The 27,693-nt window shown below is 40.6% G+C and overlaps 1 protein-coding gene across 2 annotated transcripts; it reads left to right on the top strand.

Annotated features, from left to right (window-relative positions):
• On the top strand, nt 1–27,429 carry IYD (iodotyrosine deiodinase). 2 transcript variants are annotated; one of them, XM_008007557.3, is made up of 5 exons: nt 1–444; nt 18,783–18,974; nt 21,763–21,922; nt 23,529–23,685; nt 24,873–24,929. In XM_008007557.3, exons 1-5 carry the CDS (start codon nt 267–269, stop codon nt 24,927–24,929), a joined length of 744 nt encoding a protein of 247 aa, XP_008005748.2. In that variant the 5' UTR covers nt 1–266. The 2 variants fall into 2 exon arrangements, with proteins under 2 accessions (XP_008005748.2, XP_037857041.1); XM_038001113.2 differs by lacking the exons at nt 1–444; nt 24,873–24,929 and adding an exon at nt 27,247–27,429 and having other exon boundaries at nt 18,783–18,906.
• Nucleotides 27,430–27,693: the final 264 nt, after the last annotated feature.

Below are 27,693 nucleotides of genomic sequence, written 5' to 3'. Positions count from 1 at the left end.
TGTTGTCTAAGAATATATTGATAGAGTACCTACTTTTAAAAAGTGAATGCACTGGGGCATGACCAAAGCCACAACACCCCACACATGTGACTGTGATCTTTGCTCCTTTGCAAAGTCCTCATAGAGTTGAAGAGTTCTGCACTTTGTTCCTTCCCTGGCACACCTCTCTCTGCATTCCTTCCATCTCCTGACATTCTCCACGCCTGTCTCTGTGTTTTAAAACCGGTGTAGGAAGTGTGCATGCTCGTGGCATCAGACTCCGGGCCATGTTTTTCGTGACTCCCATCTTGGTAGCCAGTCTCTGCATTTTGGTTGTGTGGATCTTTAAAAATGCTGATAGACACATGGAGAAAAAGAAGGGGGAGCCTAGAGCCATAGCTGAGGCTCGCCCCTGGGTGGATGAAGACTTAAAAGACAGCAGTGACCTGCACCAAGCAGAAGAAGGTAAATATACCAGCTATGCTGCTTAGCTTCGCTGTCGTATGTGTCGATGATGAGTGTGAGTCAATGGCAGGGCTTATGGAGAGGAATAAACACACACAGGCCAGCTTCAGCATCAACCTCTATTCTGCTAATGAATCGGTGCCTGGCACAGACAGATCATCTATCTCCAGCGATGAGCTTGTCACCTGCTGGGACCAACCCTTTTTTATTTTGGATACTCAGTGAAAACGCTGTTGAGAGGCTGAAGTTTTCCCCGGCTCCAATTCTGTTCTGGTTGCTAAAATCTTTCTGCAGGGATTCATCCCAGGCTGGCAGTGGGCAGGGTCTAAGTGGCCAGGTTTTGATCAGGAACTTTGAAATCTACCAAGTGTCATCACCTAGGAGGCTGCCACCTTTCCCTGTGCCAGGCCCTGGAAATGAAGGACTGGGGTGGCCTTTGTCCTCAACACACTGAATGTCCAATTCAGCTGCCAAGATGATACACGAGAATCGGAGAGAGTAACAAAGAGACAGACCCGGTGGAACTGATTCTAAGGTGTTTAGAGCAGGCCTGGGGGTTTGACAGTGCAGTCAGGGAAAGGACAAACTGGGCTGAGAGGATGAATAGGGTACAAATAGCAAGTGCTGGGAGGCCTGTCAGGCAACAAGGGGCAGAAGAAGCAGGAGCACCGGGAGGCCTGGGGTCGGGGTAAGAGAGGAAGTAGAGAATCGAGGGCGGAGGGAAGGGGTAAGAATGGAAGTAGAGAGTTGAGGGTGGGAGGGTTATGGCCACCTTGAGAAGAAGAGGTGATGAAGGAGGCAGGTAGGAAGGGAGAGACGGTGGAAGAGGCTTGAGCCACCAGTGTTTGAGAAGCTTTGTCTGGGATGGGTTTGATTTGGAAGAGGATCCGTGATCTTCAGCTGGGCTAATGATGCCCCTATTCCCAAACAGAGTCTATCTGGACATGTGAGTGTGTGTGTGTATGTGTTCATGAATGTGCATGTGTGTGTGCATGCAGTGTGTGTGTGCATAAGAGTGTATGTGTGTGTGCATGTGTGTGTGTGTAAGTGTGCATGTGAGTGTTCATTAATGTGCATGTGTGAGTGTGTGTACATGAAAGTGTGGATGAGTGTGAGTGTGCGTGTGCATGTATATGTGTGCGTGCATTAATGTGTGTGAGCATGCATGAGTGTGTGTGTGTATGCGTGTGTTTGTAAGAGTATGTGTGCGTGAGTGTGTATCCTAATCTCAGTTCCGGGGCACAGGGTGTCCAGCTGGCCCTCAGTGCTAGGAGCCTGTAGTGCTGAATGCACCGCACAGGATCCTAGCCCCTCAGCAGGGCTGCCTCTTGCTCTCCTACATTGAAAGCTCTTCCACTCAGAACATCAGTTCTACCCAGCAGAGAAGCACTTTTAATCCAGGGGACATCTGCTGTGAAGCTGGGTAATGGTTTGTGCTAGTAAGGATGGCCCGGATGGTGGGGGCAGTGGGAATGCAGTGGAAGGGGTGGATCAGAGTGAAGTTAATGGAAGAGCAACAGGGTTTGCTAATAAATTGGATATTGGGAAAAGGTGGAGAGAGGGAGAGTTGGAAGCTGGAAGCTATTATAAGTGGGTGAGGGAATGAGGATCCAGCTTAAAGGGGAAGATGTTGAGTTCCATCAAGGACATGTTTTATTTCAGATGACAGTGACACACCTGAGCAGAAAAGGGAGAGAGCGGTCTAGGTTAGGGGCCCAGGGCACAGATACTGACTGGAGAGTCACCAGTATGGGGAAGATACTTGGAACCTGGGCAACTAATGAATCCACAAAGAGAGAATTGCTAGAGAGAAGGGTGAGTATAGAACTTGGGGGACACGTGCAGTTAAGAGGAACTGTGGAAGAGAAATGTACTAGAGAAAGGGAAAAGCTGTGGGAAAGGGAGCTCTGGGATCACAACAGTAACAAGCCCTTATATATTAATAGCACTTACTTTATGCAATCAGAGTCACATTTTTTTGTGTAGTAAATTGTTTCATCTTCATGACAGTACAACTTCATGACAGTACAATGATTCTAATAGGTAGGCACTATTAGAATCCCCATATTATAGATAAGGAAACTGAGGCTCCAATAGCGTAAGCCCAGGAAGGTGATTGCAGACACAGGACCCAAGCAGTCTGGCTCCAGGGTCCAGACATATAGCTGTTTGATGGGCTGCCTCTCCCCTGGGAAAATGACCTAGAATGGAGGAGGCAGGAGATAACCAGCAGGGACAAACATTAAATGAGAGACCAGAAAGAGTGTGCATTGAGGAAAGGCCACTGGATTTGAAGACCCAAGAAGTCTGAGGACACAAGAGAGCTTGGGCAGACTGTTGAGGGTCAGGTCCTGGGGCTGGGCCTGGAGGCTGGAAACATTGAGCAGAACTGGAGGGCCATTCTCTGGCTCTCTGCCTGATCACTTACTTTTGCAAAGTGCTTTGTCTCTTCATTCTCTGTTCCCTTCCATCCTCATCCTTCTCTTATCTTTATGCAGAGGAATGAAAGGGACAACCTTAGTGTCCTCCTTAGCAGCTGGGGCAAAGAATGCCCTGAGTGTGGCATCCACAGATCTTTTGTATGGGGATTCTAATAGTGCCTACCTCAGTGTATTGTCATGAAGATGAAATGATTTACTCCTCATCTCTTATGTTGTTTACATAAGTGGTGCATGCTAAGGTCATACAGGTGGCCTGTGAGAACCAATGCTTAAACCCAGGCTTCTCAGCCCCCAAGTCCCTGCTCTCAGTCACAGGGTGGTGGACATGATCTACGTGGGGATCTTACTCTAGGTCCAGAAGGGATTGAGAAGGAGCTAACTGGAGAAGAGAACGGACTCCTTTACTTAAGAAACATGGAGATGGTGTTGTTGACGGGAAATAGATACTAGATTCAAGCCATTTTTAATATTAACAAGACACTAAATGGTAAAATAAGTATTGTAGGACATTCTAGCGTGAGTTAAGAAAAATATGGGTACCAATCTAACCTCCTGCATCTCTGATTCACAAATAATTCCTACCCCATGTTCACAGGTCAGGGAATTGGCATCTGTGTGTAGGGGTGGGGTGGGGGGATGGAGATGGAACATTGTGTGTCCATGCTTATTAGACATGTGTATGTGTGTTGGGGGGGTGGGGAGTGGTGAAGGAACATGGTGTGTCCATGCTTATTAGACATTGTGTGTGGGTGGGTTGGGTGAGTGGTGAGTGGTGAGGGAACGCTGTGTGTCCATGCTTATCAGACATTGTGTGTGGGTGGGTTGGGGGGTGGTGAGGGAACATTGTATGTCCATGCTTATTAGACATGTGTGTGGGTGGGTGGGTTGGGGGGTGGTGAGAGAACATTGTGTGTCCATGCTGATTAGATGTAAAGTATAGTCTTCCTCTGCAAACGAGCCAAGCTTGGTGTCCTGTTAATACCTTGTTTGTCTCCAGTTAGGGTCCAAGAAAGAAGAGTTGCTAAAGTTTATCTCAAAGAAATAAATCTCAGATTGTCCCAATAAAATGAATTGAAAATCCTACCCGCAAATCCTCTAGTTAGGCCCAGAATCATAGAAGTTCATAGAAATGGGAAAAGAAGAAAAAAGAAATACATCTCATTAAGATGAATCTGTTTTAATGTTAGTGGGGGATTCTTCTGTACTTAGCTTCATTGGCCATCCAAAAGCTATTATTCTAATTGAAGTCACTCACTGAATAATAAGTGACCCATCTTGTCCAGTCTTTTCTAAGAAAGGCCTGAGTTAATTTTTTATCCCATGTGGGTAACACTTGAGAACAAAAGTTCCTACAAACTTGAGAAACAGATTGTTATGTGCCCATAATAACAAGTAGCTTTCAGAACTGGTTCCAAGCCTGAGCAGTGGATCAATGACAACTCATTTCAGAATAAACTTGGCAAGCTAACCAATCAGTGTCAGCCTCATGCTTCTGAAAGTCAGCCAACCAGGGATGGACTCATTCCCAGGGCCAGCTCCTCTGAGTGTCAAGAGTCTCAACCAAATGACACTGATCCTACAAATGATGTGTCACTCGCACCCCTGAAAGTCCACCAGTTCCTGAACTTCATGCTTCCCAACCAAGTAGCGTACTAGGGCTAGTGTCTGGGGATTAGCAAGGACCAATTGTTAAATATTTAGGAGTTTTTTTTGTTAAATCATTAGTGGCTTGAAGTCAGGCCATGGTGTGATTATTTACATCATGGATACTGGCAAGTGCTATAAATCAGTGCTTTCTCTCTTCCACCCTGCAAAGAGTTGGCTTACTAGCACACCACTGCCAAAAATTCTATACTAAGTCAGCATTCTACTCTGCTCAGAGAGTCGTGCTTGATCAGCATAGTTGTCTTTTACTATGGGAAGCAACACAATCAGCTTTGTCTTGGACACACCCAGACATTAATACTTTGACATGACTAATTTAAGAGGTTGGTTTGATAGACTCCTGTAAGACCTTAAGCTTTTAGAACAAGAGACAGGCAAGTTTAGATGAGAGAAGAGTAGGAAAGGAAAAGGACTTGAATGAAGATATTGTTCTTGAGATCAAGTCTGGGTTGGTTCCTACTAGGGGAAAGTTAAGGACAGCAAAGGACATTGGGGTACCGAAAGAGATAAAGGGACTCAGAAGAACAAATCCTGTCAACTTCACTCCATTGCTTTGGAGACAAGGATAAAAATACCTTTTTCTCTATCTAATCTAGGTTCATGGCTGAGGCCCCTGTAACAAAAGACAGATTAACAGAAAGTGTAAATGTTTATTTAGCATAAGTTTCATGTGATACAGGAGACTTCATAGGGAAATGAAGACCCAAAGAAACAGTTAAACCTGTGTGTTTTCATGCTAGGTTTGGTGAAAAGTGAACAGTCGTGGAGATATACAAGAGGACAGAGGGGCTATGGTCTAATGAGATCTAATGGCAATAAACTAGGGAAACTTAGTGTATTAGTCTGTTTTCAGACTGCTGATAAAGACATACCTGAGACTCAGTAATTTATAAAGAAAAAGATTTAATGGACTCACAGTTCTATGTGGCTAGAGATGCCTCACAATCGTGGTAGAAGGTGAAAAGCTTGGCTTACATGGTGGCAGGCAAAGAGGGAATGAGAATCAAGCAAAAGGGGCTTCCCCTTATAAAACCATCAGGTCTCCTGAGACTTATTCACTACCACAAGAACAGTATGGGGGAAACTGCCCCCATGATTCAATTCTCTCCCACTAGGTCCCTCCCACAACACATGGGAATTATGGGAGCTACAATTCAAGATGAGATTTGGGTAGGGACACAGCCAAAACATATCACTTTGTAGTATCTATATGTTCAGATTTTTCTCTGTGTCCCTAACGTCTTCAGAGATGAGGATGCTCCTTTCCTCTGGATGGGCACCTCTTACATGGGGAATATATGACCTGCCTCAGGGGAGGGTCAGAAAATCCTTCCTAGGTTTTATGACCTACTTCAGGAAAGAAAGCTCTTCTTGCTCTGAAGTTGGCATGCTTTGGGGTAATATTTTCTGAACCCCATTGACTTTAGGAGAGCATTGCCCGATTCAAGGTTTCTCTGTCTGGGCACCCTTCAGCCTTCTCAATCCCCGCCCACCTCAGTGCTACTAATGAAATAATCCATCTATACAGCAGCCAGGTGTCACCTTAATAGTTCTGTTGCTCGATGCACACAGCAAGTCAATACATTGAGACACCAGGTTGCAACAGAGAAAGAGGTTTAATCATAAGGCTACTGAATGAGGAGGCAGGAGGAAAGCTTAAATCCATTTCCCTGAGGAATTTGGAGCTAGGATTTTTTAGGGTTTTGGAGTGGGTCAAAGTGTGGTGGTCATTGATTGGTCAGAGTGCAGGGTGAAGTCATGGGACAGGGAGATGAAGAATCTGTATTCTCATGCTGATTCCACTTCATCATGGGAGTCTTCAAACTGGTTGGCATCAGCTATTACTGGAATTCATGATTTGAAAAACATTTTAAGTAATTTTAAAACAAAAGCCTTATGATGCTGATAGAGAGATCTTATCTATCTCAAACAAAAGCCTTGTGATTCTAATGTCAGAAATTCTATGTGTAGGAACAGTGGGGATGCAAAAGGTCAGTATCTACTAGTGCTATGAGACTTTCAGAACAAGGAAGTGGGTCAAAGCAGCCTGATGAATGTTGATTATAACTGTACTTCTATCTACAATTCTTGTTAGCCCTATGAGGACGGCCTCACAGAAAGCGGGATGACTGAGAGGCCCAGGTAGAGAGCAGAGTAATGGTGAAGCAGCTAGGAAAGAGGCATTGTCGGGGCAGGTGCTGAGCCCTGAAGTGACTCCCATCCTCACCTTCAAAATCTGCATCACCCTCTTCCTTTGTAACATTACTCCTCAAGGCTCCCAAAATTGCAAGAAGGGAACAAGGATGATGTGACAAATTGTCCTTGGTTTCTTAATTAGAAAATAGTGGCCTATTTGCAAAGACTGTGTCGTAGAACTGTAAAAACACTAAAGCAATGCATTTGGAGACACAACCAGAAAAACACCTCCATGTTAAATGTGAAATGATAGAAGTGACCTAGAATTACTTGGCTGGCTAAACCTACTTATGGCACAATTAAAGGATTCCTTAGCATTAAAGCGATTGTAGGGACCAAGGGATTGATAGCTAGAAAGCTGATCGTGTGTATTAGCACTCCCTCTTCATATCTGCTTCCTTCTAACTAAAATTATACAGTTTGGGCCAAAACTGTTCCTGCTAGTGAAATATGAAAAGAAGTTTCTCCTCTGCCCTCTGAAAGTTCACTGAAAATGAACTGATAAGAGACAGATTAATAGAAGAAAAGACATACAAATTTATTTAACATGTATAAGCACTGGGGAATCCCAGGACAATGGTTACCCAATACCCAGTGGGGTCCAGATGCTTATATATCCTTCTCCATAGGGGATGAGGGGATGGTGGGGGTGCATAGGAGTAAATGATTTTCAGGGGAAATGAATGGGTCCAAAGAAAAATGCTTTGGGATGAAGTTCCTCGAGCTTATGAGAAGTAGTGGGAAGGCGAGGGTGGAACTTCACTGTGAACAAAAGTCTTCTCATTATGCAGGTAAAGTCCCCCAGGTTATCTCTGTCTGCCTGGATTCCTAGGCAGGGGGTCTGAAGACAATTACATTTCTTCATCTCCTTTGTTCCTTTTCTTAATATGTGCGGTATTGCTTTGTTGCCCAGGCTGGAGTGCAGTGGCATGATCATAGCTTACTGAAGCCTCAAACTCCTAGTCTCAAGCTATCCTCCCACCTTAGCCTGTTGAGTAGCTAGGACTATGGGCACACACCACCATGCCTAATTTTTAGACTTTTTGTAAAGACGAGGTCTCTCTATGTTGCCCAGGCTGGTCTCGAACTCCTAGGCTCAAGTAATCCTCCTACCTCAGCCTCCCAAAGTGCTGGGATTATAGGCATGAGCCACTGGGCCCATCCCAATTACATTTCTTTTGGAAAGAAATGTCCTTAGTCAGATTGGGAAATTCCAGAAAGCGTCTCTCTCAGTGCCTCAGGAAAAAGGATCAGAGAGACCAGAGACCAGGCAGGTCAGAGGGAGACCTGGAGGTGCTTCTTTAGTTCACCAGATCAAATGCCAAGTGTCAGTATTTTAGGGAATTGTTTGCAGACCCCCAGTGCAATGACACAAGGCAAGTTACTGTTGGCATCAATAGCAAGCCCCAAGTGTGGCAGCACAAGATTTACATTCAAAAACCAGGCCATAATAGTACACATTTACTTTGCACTATGTGGACCTTAGAGTTTGAATCCCTGGTGGCTTGACTGCTCTAGAGTGAAGGCAGGGAAACAAAGGAGTTTACACAGCCTGCTCTCTTGCCTCTGGGTGAGGGCCACATTCCTCGGGAGCAGTCAGGAGTTCAAGGGAAGGGGAGAAGTGGAAGCTCACTGAGCTCCTAGCCTGGCCCTGCTGGTCTCATTCGCCAGCCATAGTATAGACCTTCTGCCCTGTGAAAGGCTCCAGGAATGGCAGCCCGGCTGTACACTTTTCCAGGAGTGCACTCAGGACAATCCCATCAGGAGGTGATGAGGACCATTTGTTTGACCATTCCCTGATCAAATGGCTGGCACTGATAATGAGGCAACAGTTTGCTTCCTTCTGCTAATTAAGAGAGTCTGCCTTGGACTCTAGAAGCTGCAGAAACTGCCAAGTCATGCATATAGACCACTTTTAGTTTTTACAAGTGCTGAATGGGTCCTAAGAGTTAGTAACTTACCTTTCAAACAGTTAAGGAAGCATTTCATGCATTTGCTTATATACCACTTATTAACTACAGAGGCTGCCAGACTTCATCTTAAATGGTGTCGAAAGTATCATTGGTGTTGAAAGTCTTTATTCACACCTTGATAAAGTTCAGGCTTGTCACTGTGACATTGATGACATTGGCATTTCATTAGGACTGATTGTTAGAAAGCTGATAGATGTTTATTACCACTCCCCCATCACACCTACTTTCTTCTAAACAGGCCCAAACCGTCCCTGCTAGAGAAATATAAAAAGAAGCTTCCTCCCTAAGTTTCCCAGACAAACTTTGTCATAAACCATTGTTTGTTCTCAGGTCCCATTCAATTCCCAAAGGGAATTATTGACTATACATCATCTGATCATCGGGTCCATTCATTCCCCCTGAAATGCATTACTCCTACACCTCCCATCTCCTCTTCCTCTATAAAGAAGGGTGTATAAGCATTTGGACCCCACTAGGTTATTGAGTGATCATTCTCTTGCTATTGTCCCATGCTATGCATGTTAGAATAATTTTGTATGGCTTTTTCTCCTATTAATCTGTCTTTTGTCAATTTGTTTCCAGTGAACCTTCAGAGAGTGAAGGGGGAGCTTTCCCTCTTCACCCCTATGGTATAAAAGTCACATCTATCTTGTTCACTAATATATATCAAAGGCTCAATAAAAACCTTGTTGAATGAATTGTATATTTCCATCTTCCAGGAAGATTTTGAGAGCTTTACTAAATGTAATTTGCATTATACATAGTATGTTTTGCAAATGTATAATTATAACCCGAAAACTTGTTTTTCCCAACTAATCATAAGCACCAGAGACTTTTATTCCACTGTACCACCCTTCTCTCCCTAAAACACCACAACTACCACTACCACAACAACAACCATTGCAAAATCATTGCTATTGGCATTTCCTGAGCAGATGTCTAAAAAAAGAAAGTTGTTTAGTTCCACTAATTTAAAACAGATCAACTTTAGGACTTGCATTGCTTTTTCATGCTTTGTTCTTTTAGCTTATGTATAATACTTACATAACCTAGGGGTCAGCTGAGCTCATCCTATTTAGAAAAAATAAATAAACTAAAAATAAGATTTAAAAAAGGCTGAATCCTCAGTCCTACATGCTTTGAGGAGGCCAATTCCCTCTCAAGGATTTGAGAGTCCCCACAGAACCTGGGTCCATGGAGTCACCTCTGGCTCTGAGGTTCATGCCCCATGGACTCCTGATTTCCTCTATGTGTTTTCTTCTTCCACCTCACACCAATTTATCTGTGGAAATCAACCTTTGTTTCTCTTTGTTTCTTTGGTCCCTCACTTCCCAACTTCTCACACGGCATGTTAGCATGTGAGGGAGCCCTTCTTTCTTCTAAAGGTCTTTTGAACCACTGTCGTAGGTCTCCCTTTGGGCTCCACTCCCTGAACTCTGTTCCCCTCACTTGATCATGCTCAGCTCCTCTTCCTCTAAGACTCATGCCTGTGCTCTGAAAAAGCGTGGTCCATGGAATCCAGGGATATGGCAGTACAGGAAAATCATCAGAGGTTTACAATTTTACACTATCTTCTTTCCTCATCAGCTTGGCTAGGGGAAGTGAGCAATTTATTTTCCACAAATGATGCTACTTTGCTCAGAAGGCAAAAGTACCTATGGCCAGTTTTGTTTACACTTTTAAGTTCTTACTCATTGTTTTAAACTCTAAATCTTTCTTGAAAGCATTGACATTTTCAATATGAAACAGGAATTTAAAAATATTGGTTTTGCTATCGTACTTAGAAAAATGGTAACATGGCAAGAAATTCATCTCTAAGGATCTAAGTTTCCACTGTATCTAGACTTTACCTACTTTTGCTGAACTTGAACTTTTGCTGCATTGATAAAATGTAAGCATCTTTTGTCCTTTTATAGAAGTTTTGTTTAAAAGTTCTGGACAGTTGACCTATTCTTGATTCCTCTGGTAATTAATCTCTATGGCCTTCTTCTCATTGAAAAAACTCTTAATTGTGAAATGTACTTACTGAAGAAGTGTATAAAACACAGATGAACAGCTTAACAAATAGTTATTAAGCAAAACCTTACACAATTATCACTTAGGATAAGAAATATACACATCCAACATTTCATAAACACCCATATGTCATTCCCTAGTCACAACCTTTTCTCTCCCCAGCAGAAGTAACTACTATTTTGAATGTTATGGAAATTATTTATTTGCTTTTCTTCGTAGTTGCATCACTCTTACACAACTAAACATTCCTAAACATTAAAATTATACTGTTTATATTATTTTGACTTGCTGTTTTATATTTGTAAGAGTCAAATATAATGCTAAGCAGGTTGGGCATGTAACTGAGGCTCATTCATTTTCACTATTGTATAGTATTCTATTATATGACTATATCACAATTTATTCTACTGTTGACGAACATTTGGTCTATTTCTAGTTTAGGACTATTATAAACTATTTCTGTAAACATTTTAATACTAGTTTTGTACATATGCGCATGGATTTTTCTGGTGCATGCATGGAATTGCAGAGTCATGGTGTGAAGGGTGTGAAGGGCCTGATGATGTACCACACAGAACGCCCCTTGAGGAAGGATTTGCTGCCTCTACTGCTGGGGGTACTGTTGGCCTCTTCCAGGGATGGCCTCTGCTGTAGACAGCTATCTCTCCTGAGATCCCATCTCTCCCAGGATGGCCCACATCTGATGACTGATTGCAGTGGTTGTATAAAGACCCAGCCATTATGGCCTAATCTGAGACAACTCTGATGGGTACTTTTAGTTTCAAAATAGTCCTTGCTGTGGTTGAGGCCATCTCTCAATTTGCATTGCAGCTTGGCTTCTTCTGCCCAATCTGTTTCTTTCCTCTCCCTTCCATAGGTTTTAATCCCAAAGATAATTCCTATAAACGTTCCACACACTAGACTCAGTCTCAGAGTCAACTTCTTGGAGAACCTAAGTAGAGACATGTAGGGTACCCCTCTATCCAATTTTACTAGACAATACTGAGTTCTAAAATCTCGGATTTGTATTTTTCAACAATTTTGGAAAAATTTCAGCCATTGCCTTTTCAGATATTGCCTCTGGCCCATTCCCTCTCTCTCTTCTCCTTTCAGGACTCGAGTTAAATGGTTAGACCTTCTCACTGTATCCTCTGATGTCTTTTACATTCTCACCTATGTTTTCTATCTTTCTCTTTCCATGCTACATTTTGGATAGGTAAGAAGAAACTATCTTTCTATTGATTCATTTCCTCTTCAGCTATGCCTACTTTGATGTTAAACCTATTAATTAAATGTTTCATTTAGATTTGTTTTCATTTTTGTTTCTAGAGGATCCTTTTAGTTCTTTTTTCAAATTTGCTGTCACTTTTTTTCTACCAAAGTCATGTGTCTTGTACTTCTTTGGACATAGTGAGCATAGTTGTTTCATGACCTGTGGCTGATAACTCCAGTATCATAAGTCATTGTTGGTCTGTTTCTGATGCCCATAGTTTTTTAATGGTTCTTATTCATGACTTTGTGTTTTCTTAAATACATTGTTATTTTTCATTGTTTGCTAGTCATTCTTTTGGAAAATTACTTATAAAAACTTTGTGAGGTCTAGGATATTGGTACTTATTTCCAGGGAAAATTCACTTTTGTGCTTACATGGTGTGACACTAATACTCTGGGATGACTTTAACCTAAGGTGAAAGCCTGTGGTTCCCTGGATCACTCAGATGATATTGTCTTAGGCTGCAAGCACATATCAGCGCTGGTTTATTTTAAACTCCCCCTTACTGTGAGACTGCAGACCTTCAGCGTCCCAGCTTAAAGTGTAGGGGCTGTCAAACTCCCAGCCCTGGGTGGACCTGGGATTTTGACTTTTGTCATCATCCTTTATCTCAGATCAACCTCACAGCTGTTTCTTGGTAATTGGAAAATATATAATACTCTGGGCGTTTGAACGTGGGTCTACCTCTGTGGTACTAACCTTCAGCTAGACTTTGACTGTCATTTCCTACGGTAACAGATGAGCATTCCAATGCATATAAGAAAATGTTTTAAAATATATTTTACAAAGCATTTCAGTTTGTTTTTGTTTTTCTAGCTTACAGCATCCATCAAAATTCTCTAATTAACCACTACTAAAAGTGGAAATCCTTTAATAGATGCCACAACCACAATTGCAACAACTATAACCACAGCTGCATCAGCTAATCAATGAGATTAAAATGGATTTATGGTTGGTTGCAGTGGCTCATGCCTGTAATCCCAGCACTTTGGGAGGCTGAGGTGCGAGGATTGCTTGAGTCCAGCAGTTTGAGGCCCGCACAACATAATGAGACCATGTCTCTAAAATAATAATAATAATATTTTTAAAAACCCTCCCCCCCAAAAAACCCTCAAAGTGTATTTGTATCTACTAAAAGGAAAAAGTAACAAGTTATTGTCTTCCATCACACAGCTCAAGGCATGCGATACACATCATATCAAGCACATATAATTGGGTTTTGGGGAGGTTGTCAATGAGGAAGATGTGTAACAACATTATATTCAGTTTCCTAAAGACACAGTTTAGGTAGTACAATTATGATTCAGGTAGAACACAAACACATGCACATATATACATTGTAATGGTTTAAAAGCCCTTAAATTTGTTACTTTAGGAAAGTGAGTGCTGATCATTTTCAGCAATATGATGGCAGACTGATGGTCTGTTCTTATCTAAGTAGGAGTTGCTTTCTGTGGTGATATTGCTTCTCTGCACCCATTCCCATCAGGCTGAAAAATACTAGGGCAGGCTTATTAAAGACTGAATAAGACTTATTAAAGACTTATTAAAGACTGAATTATTGTGTAAAAGAACCGTCTACTCATTAGATCCCAACATTTCAGTGTTTGCTCTGTGGGTAGCCTTCTCAGTGAAGCTTTCTTTATGTGATTCAAATTTCACTGAAAAAATTCCAACTCACAGCAATTCATTCTGTTTTGAAATACTGAGGTTTACTTTCTGTACTGGCCTCATTTTGGTATATTTTGCCTCCTAGGTTCTAGGAATTGATAAAACTCAACAACAACTGGAAGCCCAAGACCAGCCTAAGATAAGCAAGGAATATCTTTTTTTTTTTTTTTTTTTTGCCATCCAAACATTTTCCCCTCAATAATTTTGAGTGTTTGAAGACAGCATCTTAGAATTTTTTTTCTGTTGACATCTTTGTAGTTCAGAAGTATGTCTTTTCATGAGCTTAAGTGAAATGAAGAAACAGTATTCAGAAGAGCTGTGAAATTTTGGATATATAACAAACAATTTTGAGAATACTGAAATGTAGTATCTGGGAATTTGACAATACAGTCTTCAGAACCCTTGTTTGTAGAAACTATCTTGAATTTCACAATGTTATTTACTGGAAAATCTTCTTCTAAAATAAGATAACAGGGTCTGCCCTTGGTGAAGCTTTTAGTGCACTAGACACATCATCCTTCTTATCTTCTGTGGGCTCATTTTGTTTCTCCTAAGTTTTATCATTTTTAGCTTCAGTGATTGACCCTTCTGTTGCACCTTTATCTTCTCTAAGATCTTGAACTACTTATAATGAGCTTGCAGAACTCTCTGAACAGGAGGGTAATGGGGAAAACAGAAGAAGTGGCAAAAGCAGGCAGATGTAATGAGAAATTTTATGTAGTTAAATGTAACAGTTCTTTTCTTACGTTTAATCTTTTTATGTCTTGTTTCTTCTCCACTCCAAGGTCGTGAAGACATTCTCTTATATTCTCTTCTAAAAGCTTTAAAAATTAATATTTCATATTTAGAGTTGTGGTGAGAACATTCAACATCCTATTGTTCTCAATCTCTGATGGAAGGGTTTCAAAGATTCAGCATTACCATAGCTGGATGTGGTGGGGATTTTCCCCTCATAGTTAGACAATTCATCATTACCATAGTTGGATGTGGTGGGGATTTCCCCCCCATAATTAGACTATGAGATTAAGAAAGTTCCTTTCTCCAAATTTACTAAGAGATAAATGTCAAGTTTTATCAAACATCTTTTCTGCATTGTAATGATTTTTGTGGTTTATGTTCTTCAGCTTTTTAATGTGACCAAAAAAAAAAAGATTGTTTTCCTAATGTTAAATTAACCTCTTATTCCTGGGATAACTCCAACTTGCTCAAGATGTATTTTTTCAACAAATTGCTGAATTCTGTTATTCGTATTTTGTTTAGGATTTTTGTATCGTGTTTGTGAGAAAACTGAGCCTGTAGTTTTTTGTTCTCTTAATGCCCTACTTACGTTTGGTATCCAGGTTGTGGTCATTCCATAAAATGAGTTAGAGGATGTTTACTCTTTTTCTAATGTTGGGAAGAGTTTGAGAATTTAGCAGTATTATCTCTGAAAGTTTGGTAGAACTCCTTCATGAAGCTATCCGAATGTAAAGTTGCTTTCTCTTTTAGGAAAATCTTTGCTTACTAACTCAGCTTATTTAATAGTCAGCAGACTTTTCAGTTTTTCTATTTTGAAGTTAGTTTTGGCAGGTTATATTTTGAAGAAATTGGTCTATTTTATATAAATTTTCTAAAATATATTGGTATAATAAATATTCTCATACTGTTTGTTAAATGACAGTAACATCTATAGTGATGCCTCCTTTTTCATTCCTGAAATTTGTTATTTGTGCTTTCTCTTTTTCTTGATCAATCTTGCCAGAGGATTGCCAATTTAATCAGTTTCAACAGAGAACCGGCTTTGGTTTTGATGTTTCTCCCTATTGGATGTTTGCTGTTGTTTTCCTTAATATGTCATATTTAATATTTGCTTCTTTCTCCATCTTTGGTTTTATTTGGGTATTTTTTCTAACTTCTTGAAATTGATCTTTAATTCATTAATTTTTAGGGTTTGTTCCTATCTAATGTATGTATGTGAGGCTTGGAATCTCCCTCTAAATATAATATTTTAATGTTATTGCATAGATTTTTCAATACATAATAATGTCATATTTTAATTTGGAAATATTTTCTAATTTTCATAAAGGTATTTTGTTTGTTTTTTTAAGTTATCTTTTTGTTACTAGTTTAGTTGCATTACAGTTAGAGATCATTAGCTATTGGGCCATTAAAATATGTTGAGAGTTATTTTCTGGTCCAATAAGTCTGCTTAAAAAGAATGTATGTTCTGTAGTTGTTTGGTGCAGTGTCCTATATAAGTCTATTTGGTCATCTTTGTCAATTACCTTGTTAAAATTTTCTGTATCCTTACTGATTTTTTTCTTCTGCTTATTCAATCGTTACTGAGAGAGATGTGTTAAGATCTTTCACTGTATTGTGGATTTTTACATTTCTTCTTAAAAGTCTGTCTTGAGGTCGTGTAATGTAATTGCATACATATTTAAAATTATGTTTTCTCAGCAAATTAAATTGTGTTATTATAAACAGACCGTTTTTATTATCAACAATGCTTTTTGCCTTAATTTTTTTCAACTAATATAGTTATGTGATACATGGTATGACTTTCAACCTTTCTATATGCTTATGTTTTAGGTGTGTCACTTATAAACAACATACTTGGACTTAAAATAATCATTGGCCTTTATCGGGAACATTTAATTCATTTCTATTCAGTGCAGCTATTCTTGCCTTGGTTAAAAATTCAGTTATTTCTGTGTTCTTCCCGAGGTAACTTTTTTTTCCCTCTGGTTGCTTTCAATATCTTTATATTTTATTGTAAAATGTATAGTTTTTTTAAAATAACTCTTTGAATTTACTAGGCCTCAGAGTAAAAGTATGCTATTTACATAGCTTACCTGTAGGCAAGAAGCCTGAAATAACTTGTAGTTTTGCATCTAATGTAGCCCCTGATTTACTTTTTTTGTTGTCAGGATCAATTATGAAACTGAAGTTTGGTGTCTTCTTTTTAATCACATTTTCCCCTTTGTAGCAGCTGTGTTTAATGTCATTAAAAATAGTCAGGTGCTATAGTGCACATCTGTACTCCCAGCTACTCAGGAGGCTGAGGCTGGAGGAACCCTTGAGGCCAGGAGTTTGAGTCCAGCCTGGCAACATAGCAAAACCCCATTTCTAATTTTAAAAGAAGAGAAAGAAAAACGTTCTTGTAAAAAAACAAAAACAAAAACAAAAACAAAAACAAAAACAAAAAACAACTTACCAGCCCCAGCCCTCTTGAATCTGTAGATCTGGTATTTTTCATGAGTTCCGTGAAAATCTCAGATTCCATCTTTTCAAATATTGCCTCCACCACATTCTCTTTGAATAAAATGATCATATGTATATTAGACATTCTCACTCTTCACTCTGCTCCATTTTTTCTTGCCCTTTCTTCTGTATTTTCTATCTTTTTGCCTCTCCTTGCCCCATTCTAAGTGTTTTCTTCTGACTTATCTCTCAGTTTTTCAATTTTTCTGTAGCTAGTCTAACCTGCTAGTTAACCATCCATTTAAGTTCTTAATTCTATTATTTTCCAATTCCAGAAGTTTTCTGTTTTTTCAGATTGTTTATATTAACTTTTATTCTTTATTTTTGCTGTTGTTTTTGGTTTTTCTTCTTTTTAATTTTTTTTCTTTTATTCTTTCATGTACCCTACATACGGATTTATATAAGTTTGTCTTTTTTCTCTAAATATAGGTTGTTTTATCTTCTGAGTCTGATAATTCCAGTATTTGGAGTCTTTGGGCATCTGACTTTATTTTTTAAAAAAATGGATTCTGCTGTTTCTTGTCCAAGATGTTTTCTTCTTTATGTGCCTGATTGCATTTGGTGGGTTGCTGATGATTATACTTAAAATTATTTGTATATTGGCATTTGCTTCTGCTAGACAACTAGTCCTGTACTTTCAGACAGGATAAGTTTATTCCAAGTTCAAGTTTGAAGCAAGACTCATCACACTGATGTAAACCCTTGAGGAATAATTTATTTATGATTCATACTTCCCCTTTGGATGTAGTTTTGGGGTCCTAGCTTATTAGACTTCACATTCTGTGTGGGCCTGGGCTTTGATATCTGTCACCCTTGATCCCTGCAGATATAAAAATGGAATTCAAATGTGTGGGGATTGGCAAATACAGTAGGGAAAAAAAAGTACCTTCTGCGCTTATTTACCTGTGTGAGTTCAAATTTTCTCTTCACTTTGGCCTGCAAATTTATTGCTATGTTGTAGGCTCAATGATTTCAAAAAAGACTTATTTTTCTAAATAAAGAAAAGAACTTTATTTAGAGATCTGAGTGGTTTTCAGCTGATGGGAGATTGTTTCAAATAACCTAGTCCATCATTAACAGAAATTTGAATTCCTCATCTTTTTGTAGGTAAAATTTTTCTTTTCTTGATTTATAATTAGTCTGGAGTTTTTGCTTCTTTTTTCTTTTCTTTTTATTTTTCTTATTTATTTATTTTTTTTTTTGAGATGGAGTCTCACTTTGTCACCCAGGCTGGAGTGTAGTGGTGCAATCTTGGCTCACTGCAACCTCTGCCTCCCAGGTTCAAGCGATTCTTGTGCCTCAGCCTCCCAAGTAGCTGGGATTACAGGTGTTCACCACAACACCTGGCTAAGTTTTGTATTTTTAGTAGAGATGGGGTTTCACCATGTTGACCAGGTTGGTCTCTAACGCCCAACCTCAAGTGATCCGCCTGCCTTGGCCTCCCAAAATGCTAGGATTACAGGCATAAGTCACCACGCCTGGACTTTTCTTTTTCTTTCTTTCTTTTCTTTTTTTTTTTTTTTAAAAAAAAAGAGACTGGGTGTCTTTCCATTGCCCAGGTTAGAGTGCAGTGGTGTGATGATAGCTCACTGCAGCCTTGAACTCCTGGGCTCAAGCGACCCTCTCATCTCAGTCTCCAGAGCAGCTGGGAATACACGTGTGAGCCATTGCACCCAGCTGGAGTTTTAAGGATAGCCAAGATCAGTGGTAAGGATTCTGTAAATCTATTCTTTTTTATTTTATTGTATTTTTTTTAGTTCATAATCTTACACATTTGAGAACTTTATCTTCTTGTCCCCAGTGGTCACCTTATGACCAAGAGATCATTTAGTTTGTTACCTTTCTTGTTCTTATTTGCAGATGCTGATGAATGGCAAGAATCAGAAGAAAGTGTTGAACACATCCCCTTCCCTCATACACACTATCCTGAGAAGGAAATGGTTAAGAGGTCTCAGGAATTTTATGAACTTCTCAACAAGAGACGGTCAGTCAGGTTCATAAGTAATGAGCAAGTTCCAATGGAAGTCATTGATAATGTCATCAGAACGGCAGGTCTGTACTTGCATATGGGGTTTTTGGAAATGTTAGCCACTTTACTAGTGTGACTCCAACAATGGAAAAATGTCAAAGTTTAAACATAGTGAATAAAGCCTAGAGTGATATGCTTATCTATAAAGTCTTACCCAAGTGCTGAGTGACTGCCAGAAACACAATGACTTCTACTTTCCACATTTTGACTATTACAAGCTTCTTGGAAGCAGATGTGACAATAATTCAAAACTTCTGCAATTATTCAGTTCATAATCTTTTAATTAAAAACCAAGATTTCTGATCACATCATTATATTAATATATTGGAGAAGATACAGCTTCTTTCTTTCCCTCCCCTTAAAACACACCAGACACACACACACTTGCATACTCAGTTATATTTGTTTTCTTTGGAAGCAAATTTCTTATATTACACACCGTGATGCTATAGTCCAGTATTCTCATTAACTAGCAAAATTTACTTACGTAAATTTGCAAAGTAAATCAAAGAAAGAAAAAACCCACTTTAATGTAAATTAATATTTCCACTGAGGAAAATAAAATAAGAACTACAGAAAATGGGGAGGAGAAATAAGAGAAATCTCACTACTTGAGAATCTCCTGTGATTGGAGTCTTATTCTTACATAAACCACATTTAAGTTTATTTGCAAAAATTTTCACGTGCTCATTGTTAATCTATTGTCCAACGTGAAAGGAAGCAAGAATAAAATACTTTACTTCGGTTAGAAATACAAACACATTAGATTGTTGAGTCCTTAGTCTAACTAACAGCAGTTACTAAATTTCACCTTTACCTGAATCTGTATTTGTATATGTGTATGTACACATATGCTGCGAAGGTGAATTTGACACAACTAAAAACATTAGGGAAAACTTTATTTCTTGTGTTTAGAGATACAAATATTTACTAAACAAATAAAATGGGTACAAAGTTAACTGGAATCACTCTGTGCAGAAATTGGGGCCTCATGTTTAGCTTTTGACTTGCATTTCCCAAGCCAGTTGTGACTTATAGTGTTGGGAGTGGTGTGTGGCAAGCAAGAACCCCACCAAGAGTCTGCAGCCCTTCCTCCCTCCATCGGTGGATTAAACTATCCATTGGGAAGGAAGGAAGAGTTGCTTCTGAAATATCTCACCTGTGAGTCACTGTGGTCTCCCCCTGGGAACAGTGGGCCATCTCTAGGGCCGAGGGACGACACCCAGATCAGAAGCTGGCCCCTACTCTCACCGGAATCCCACAGGGAACTGAGGCTCCTTGGACAAAGGTGATACACTGTGAAGCTTTGCCCTGGGACACTGGAACTGATCAAGGTGTGGGCTGAGAGTTCCTGAAGTCTCCTTGGGAGTAGAATGACACATGGTTGTGCTTATTGAGTACCCATGTCTAAGAGTTCTCCAACTGGGCTGGGCCTGGTGGCTCACGCCTGTAATCCCAGCACTTTGGGAGGCCGAGGCAGGCGGATCACGAGGTCAAGAGATCAAAACCAACCTGGCCAAAATGGTGAAACCCCGTCTCTACTGCATGTGGTGGCGGGCACCTGTAGTCCCAGCTACTCGGGAGGCTGAGGCAGGAGAATCGCTTGCAGGAGAACTGCTTGAACCCGGGAGGCGGAAGCTGCACTGAGCCGAGATAAGTGACACTGTACTCCAGCCTGGTGGCAGACTGAGACTCCATAAAAAAAAAAAAAAAAAAAAAGAATTTCCCCAACTGTCGTGTGTCCCCAAGGATAAACCTCACAGTGCCACACTAATAGCTTTGATATAGGGACCAAACACTGTATAACTAAGTTGCCTTTTGAGGAGTGTTTTAAAAACCATCTTACCGTATACATTTTGCCTTCTTTAATAACCTTCACAACTTTATTATTTTTTTTTCAAGAATACCAAAAGAAACAACAGTCTGGAGAACTCTGGCTGTCAAAATTTCCCCTCTGAGTTTCTTTCCTTAGTGGTCATGGTGCAGTTACTTGGGGACATTTTCTGCCACATAATTAAAGAAGCAGAGGTGGAGTTCCCATAACCCTGTAACTGCAGAGTTTGATCATTGATCAGTTGACCTGACGCTGAACAAAATGAACTTGGCAGCAGCATGACAGGGTTCCCTGCCAGGCATTTGTTTTCCAGATTAACTTCATTTTGAGCAAGTATGAATTATTTTTATTTATTTATTTTTTTGAGACAGAGTTTCACTCTTGTTGCCCAGGCTGGAGTACAATGGGATGATCTTAGCTCACGGCAACCTCTGCCTCCCAGGTTCAAACAATTCTCCTGTCTCAGCCTCCCAAGTAGATGGGATTACAGGCGCCCACCACCACACCCGGCTAATTTTTCTATTTTTACTAGAGACGGGGTTTCACCATGTTGGCCAGGCTGGTTTTGAACTCCTGACCTCAGGTGATCCACCCACCTCGGCCTCCCAAAGTGCTGGGATTACAGGCATGAGCCACTGCGCCCGGCCAAGTATGAATTATTATCTTTATCCTTAGAAAAAAATTTTTTTAAGAGATAGGATGTCACCCCGTTGCCAGGCTAGGGTGCAGTGGTGCAATCATGACTCACTGCCTCCTGAGCTCAAGCGATCCTCCCACCTCTGCCTCCCAAGCAGCTGGGACTACAGGCACACACCAGCACACTCTGCTAGTTTAAAAAAAAAAAAGTGCAAAAATGTTTTAATTCTCCAGCTCCAGCCTCCCAAAGTGCTTGGACTACAGGGATGAGCCTCTCCTTAATTAGCAGCCTCACACTTTCCTGCAGTTTTAATTTCTGATTTTAATGGAATGGGTGACAGGAACAGCCCCAAGTGGGGCCCACACAGAGCCCTGGACCTTCGTGGTTGTGAAGGACCCAGATGTGAAGCACAAGATTCGAAAGATCATTGAGGAGGAAGAGGAGATCAACTATATGAAAAGGATGGGACATCGCTGGGTCACAGATCTCAAGAAACTGAGGTACAAACAGTGGTGGAATTGGGGATGTTCGCCTTGGCTTCTTAAAATAAAATCACCACCACCACCATGTCCTGGCTTTGTTGTAAGTGTAGATAAGCTTGATTCTGCCTCTGGGAGGAATTATGGAAGTTAAGACAGAGCTCACTCCCATATCGCCATGTGAGTGTTTGGTAAATAGGCTCTGACTCAATTATTTGCTTAGTAAATAATTGAGGAATTACTTCACTTTTCACCCATCTGAACATAAAATGGCGAAATTCTTCTGAAGATCTTGCATGAAGCAAATTACATTTTGCTAAAGTGATCAGGTCTTCCCAATCATTTTACTAAGCAGGTTTTAGTTTTAGGACAAGTTTAGCACAAGTGTAGTTATCTGTGAGGCCTTAGTAACTTTTTGGCTTCCTCAACTCCAGGAAAAAAGTGGAGGGGAATTCAGTGTAAGTAGTTTCACTGTGGTCCCTCAACAAATGCAGCCCTCGGGGTCTGCTCCGGGCATCGAAGTCACAGTCCGCGTGCTCTATGGAGGGAATGGAGAGTGTTGGTTCATCGAGTGAGTCAGGAAAGTGGATTACAAGTGGCTCCTCTGTGTTGATATTTCCATGATTTAAAATTCTGATGCTTGGCTTTATTAAAAACCACTTTATGTATTTTAACTATTTTCACCCTTGCAATAACCATAGGGATTGGGTACACAAGAGTACATTTTACAGAGAAGGTAACAGTTCCATGGGAGGCCAAGTAGCTTGCCCAGTGGCCAAGACAGTCCAGCTCCAGTGCAGATCTTCTAAAACATTACCATTTTCCCTCTTTGTAGGGAGAAAAGAAATGACAATAGTCAAATGTAACTAAGCTGGTTGAAGTACAGTTAAGTAGCTTTGAAAGTGTAACATACAGACGTTCATAGTATAAGGGGAACAATGGAGAAATACACAAATGAGTTTCGTGTGCTTCGGAACGAGGAAGCATAATCAGGCTAGAAATGAAATGAATGGTGATTGTCTCTTACTAATGAATGACATAAGATATCCTAAGGTAAAATCCCAATATATGGGATTATATGACTCTCTGTCCTTTTTGACTATCTGTGCTAGAATAAAACTTCTGCCAAAATGTGTGGGCCAGGGTAATGAAATCAAGAAAGAGATATTCTGAGCTGGAAAACAAAAATTCAGCTCTGCATTTATACCTCACGTGAATGATCTCCCTCTCCCGCAGAAGTTCCCTTCCTTTTTTCTGTAACTGGGTGAACAGCATTGCCATCTGCCCACCTGTGATTTTGTGATTTTGGCTAAACCTCACTGCCATCCTTGCCTTCTCCCTGGCTGAATTTTGACCCAGTGCATACTGGGTAATAGGACCTGCCCTTGTATCTTTCAGCATTTCATATGTCTTGCCATACTAGGCACTTACTAAGACATGTTTATGAAATTGAATGATCCTGGTCAGAAAAAGAGGAATGAGACAAAAATAAAAATTCTGTAGCTGTTCAATTTAAATATAAAAGATGAGTAAATAGGTTTTTATTTTTATCATAAAGAAGCTAAGGTAGTAAAAGAGAACAAAAAATATGGGCAAATATTCTCCTGAATCTCTTTTCTCTTCACAGAACCAACTGGATTAAAGAGTACTTGGATACTGCCCCTATTTTGATTCTCATTTTCAAACAAGTACATGGTTTTGCTGCAAATGGCAAGAAAAAAGTCCACTACTACAATGAGATCAGCGTTTCCATTGCTTGTGGCATCCTGCTAGCTGCCTTGCAGGTATGTTGGGACATCAAGGGTTAAAGGGTGGCCTTATTAGAACATTTCAGCTGAGTTTTCAATTCAGGGACATTTGGAAATTGTTTTTTAATCTAAAGTAGAATTCCTAAGTGAGGTAACTCTGATGTGAGAACTGATTCTGGAAACCTGGACTGGTGAGTACGATGGTTCAACAAGTTGGGAGTTCACTTATCATAGCATTTCAAGGTTAGAAAAATTAGGGGTGTGTTTGCCGTCATCTGTAACAACATGAAGTTTCAAGGGTTTTGGCAGACACACATGAAGAACTTTGGAGCCTAAAAGTCACAGAGGCTAACTCCCTGGATACGTTTACTGTTGCTCTTAGAGAAGATGGAATGACTAAAAAGCCATGAGAAGGGCTCTTCATAGAGCCCCCTTTCTGAGAAGTTTGTATTGCATGGCATTAGGAAGATGGTCACATGCTTTTCAAAAATTCCATCTGCATAGGAACGAGAGCAGTGCTAACATGAAATGGAGCAGGATTGCTGTATAGTTTTCAAACTGTTCATGCATTCACTCAACAACGCATTCACTCAACAAATATTTTCTGAGCTCCTTTTTGTTTTGTTCTGAGACAGGGTCTCATTCTGTCACTCAGGCTGGAGTGCAGTGGCGCTATCACAGCTCACTGCAGCCTTGACCTCCTGGGCTCAAGTGATCCTCCCACCTCAGTCTCCTGAATAGTTGGGACTACAGGCATTCACCACCATGCCTGGCTGATTTTTACATTTTTTTGTATAGATGGGGTTTTGCCATATTGCCTAGGCTAGTCTCAACTCCTGAGCTCCAGTGATTCACTGTTCTCGAGCTCCAGTGATTCACTCTTCTCAGGCTCCCGAAGTACTGGGATTACAGGTGTGAGCCACCATGCCGGCCTCTGAGCTCCTTCTATGTGGCAGTTCCTGGGAGCCACGGGGGATAGTTTGTCTGATGAAGTGTATATTCTAGCAGACACTGGGGGCTGGGTAGGGGATAGAGAGAGATGGTAAACCCATAAAATAAACGTAGAAAACGAGATTATAAGAGCAAGAGCAAGTAATCACACTTTTAAGAGACAATGGATTCCAAAAAAAAAAAAAAAAAAAAAGAGCTTCTTCACTATCTCAAAGAAAAGTATGTATGTTGAATAACACCTCCCAAAATGTAGTCATTGAAATGTGTTTTAGGTTATTGGAAAAATTATCCTGAAGGAGCTGGCATTGATTTCCTTCCTGAATCTGTAAGCAGGTAAATAATGGAATCACCATGCGGCGTCAGACTGCAGGGCACCGCTACCTGATTGAGGGTCCTGGAAGAAGCAGCAAAGCCAGCAGTAAGCTCAGCTCACAAGGCTGCCCGGGTGCCTCTGCAGCGGGCAGTCTTTTTCACTTTGCCATTGAGTTTGCTGCCCCCTAGCTTTCATAAGGCATAATCCCGAGAGTAGGTTATGATTAGTGATGGAGGAAAAAAGTCTCCATGAAGCCCCTGTCTCCAGTACGGTGACTGGGTCCAATAAGCGCGCCATGCATGTCTTATAGAGGCAGCTTCCAGAACTTCCTGGTCAGGTTTAGAGGTGGTGATCTGATTGGAAAAGCTGGAAAGGGGCAGTGAGGGGGAAGTGTCTGGAAGCTCCTCATTGCTTTTACTTAGATGTTTGTTATTTGGAGGCTTGGAAAGAGGTCGATGGGGTACCCCTTGGCCACTGAGTCCCCCATCAACAGGTGTCAGCATTTTACTGGGTGGGGAAGCTCTGCTCCCATGGTTGGCTCTGTAGTCATAGGAGCTTGCCGTGGTGGTTGTCGTTTAGAATAAAATATACAAGCCTTTATTAATATATTAAATACCAAGAGCTAGTAGTAGCTCTATAATTTTAAAGTAGTGATGAATGTAATGATATTCTAAAATATCTATAACAACAGTAAAATGATATGAAAATAACTGGATTTCATTGGTGATAAAGTCATAGATATTGCTAACACTACTGAGGTTTGCTGCCTACATTTACAAAGGAAGAAACTGCTAAATTTCAGTTAGATGTTAGTGAATATAAAGACTTTGTTTTTCAAATTCAAGTTCATGGACCTGCCAAATTCAATCTTTGGCCCTTTGGGGGTCTGAGGATTCCAGTTTAAAAAATCCTGACCTATAATAAGACCAAAGTACTCACATCGAGAGAGTGAAAGATAAAACAATAATAGAAGTCAACTTAACATTAATAATATTAGTAAGAGGAATTGTTTAATATGGTCTGTGTATCTGCAGGTTTCTACTGCTAGAGACATACAAAATTAAGTATGGAGTAAAAGCTATGCCTTGAAAAGGACCAAAATATAAAATGACACCAAATTAAGGTGTAATTATTTTCTCAAAAAAGTTTAAGATTTATCCATTCCAAGTTCAAATACTATGTGAAGATATGATCAAGGAGAAGAAACACCATGATAAAGTAGAGCTAATGACAGAAAGAAGAAATCAGTTAGGTTTTATGATGCATGTATTCTTGAGAACAGTCTCTCAGGTATTGTGAAATCTTTGTTAATCAAGGTATATAATGATGTTGTATAAAAGACCTTCAGCAAGAAACTATATCAAGTCACTCTAGATTCATATATGTGCATATGTGCATGTGTAGATAGATATATATACACACACATATGGGTTCACGTATATATGGGTTCATATATATATATGGTTCAAATGCCAATATTAGAGTTATTGATAATAAATCATAGATTCCAGGCGGATCACTGGAGTTCAGGAAAGAATATTTAGCAGGAAAATTGTCCAGGTATTGTGGTTCACACTTGTAATCCCAGCACTTTGGGAGGCCGAGACAGGCAGATCACTTAAACTCAGGTGTTTCAGACAAACCTGGGCAATATGGCAAAACCCCGTCTCTACAAATAAATACAAAATATAGCCAGGCATGGTGGTGCATGCCTGTAGTCCCAGCTACTCAGGAGGCTGAGGTGGGAGAATAGCTTGAGCCTGGGAGGCAGAAGTTACAGTGAGCTGAGATCATGCCACTGCACTCCAGCCTGAGCGATAGAGCCACACCTTGTCTCAACAAAAAAAAAAAAAAAAAAAAAAAAAAAAAAAAAAAGGAATATTTAGTAGGAAAATTATGTCACATTTGGGCTAGTACACTGCTTTGGTGGACTGCTCTTATCATTTGGTTCTTGTACCAGGACACAGACCAATCACTTAGCTAAAAGGAACTCCCTGTGGTTTTTGCCTTTCCTTTACTATAATGTATTCCTACAGTATTTTTCTGTAAAATAACCATTCCTATTTCTTAAGCATCAATGAAAAATAATAGTATTTTTCTTCTTCCAGAAGCTTCCCACGGCTTGGTTAAAAAGAAGGGAGGGGATGGGGAGATTGGTGGGGGCAGGGAGGTTCACGATACCATTACCTGAGCTCTCAGCCTCTTTGCTGCCCAGCTTCAGGGAAATGATAGGAAGAGCAGGTATAAACGGGACAAGAAGGTCCCCAGGTTAGAAGGGAGAGCAGTCATTCTGTCTGCGGACTTTAAAATGCTTTCTTGTCCTCTTATTTTAGAACGCAGGTCTGGTGACTGTCACTACCACTCCTCTCAACTGTGGCCCTCGACTGAGGGTGCTCCTGGGCCGCCCCGCACATGAAAAGCTGCTGATGCTGCTCCCCGTGGGGTACCCCAGCAAGGTGGCCACAGTGCCTGACCTCAAGCGCAAACCTCTGGACCAGATCATGGTGACGGTGTAGGCAGGGCCGCCCAAGGGAGTGGCAGGGAGGCGGCGCCCCTGCTTCTCCCTGCGCATCTCACCTGCTCCTCTCGGGTCTCTTGGCTGCTCTTTCTCCGGGTGTCAGGTCCCCTCCTTGCTCTTCTCTGGTGGCCACACTGCATCAAGAAGCCTCTCCACGCTCTGTGGACTTCCAGTCCCATAAGTCCCGTTTCTTATCCACTTTGGAAATGCATGAACACTTCACAAAGAACATGCCTGGTTTTTAAACTTTAAAAGTGACTCT

The sequence above is a fragment of the Chlorocebus sabaeus genome, chromosome 13 (genome assembly GCF_047675955.1).
Source record: "Chlorocebus sabaeus isolate Y175 chromosome 13, mChlSab1.0.hap1, whole genome shotgun sequence".
Classification (NCBI taxonomy): Eukaryota; Metazoa; Chordata; class Mammalia; order Primates; family Cercopithecidae; genus Chlorocebus; species Chlorocebus sabaeus.
The sequence above is the reverse complement of the archived record's forward strand: the minus strand, read 5'-3'. Positions and strand labels throughout refer to the sequence as shown.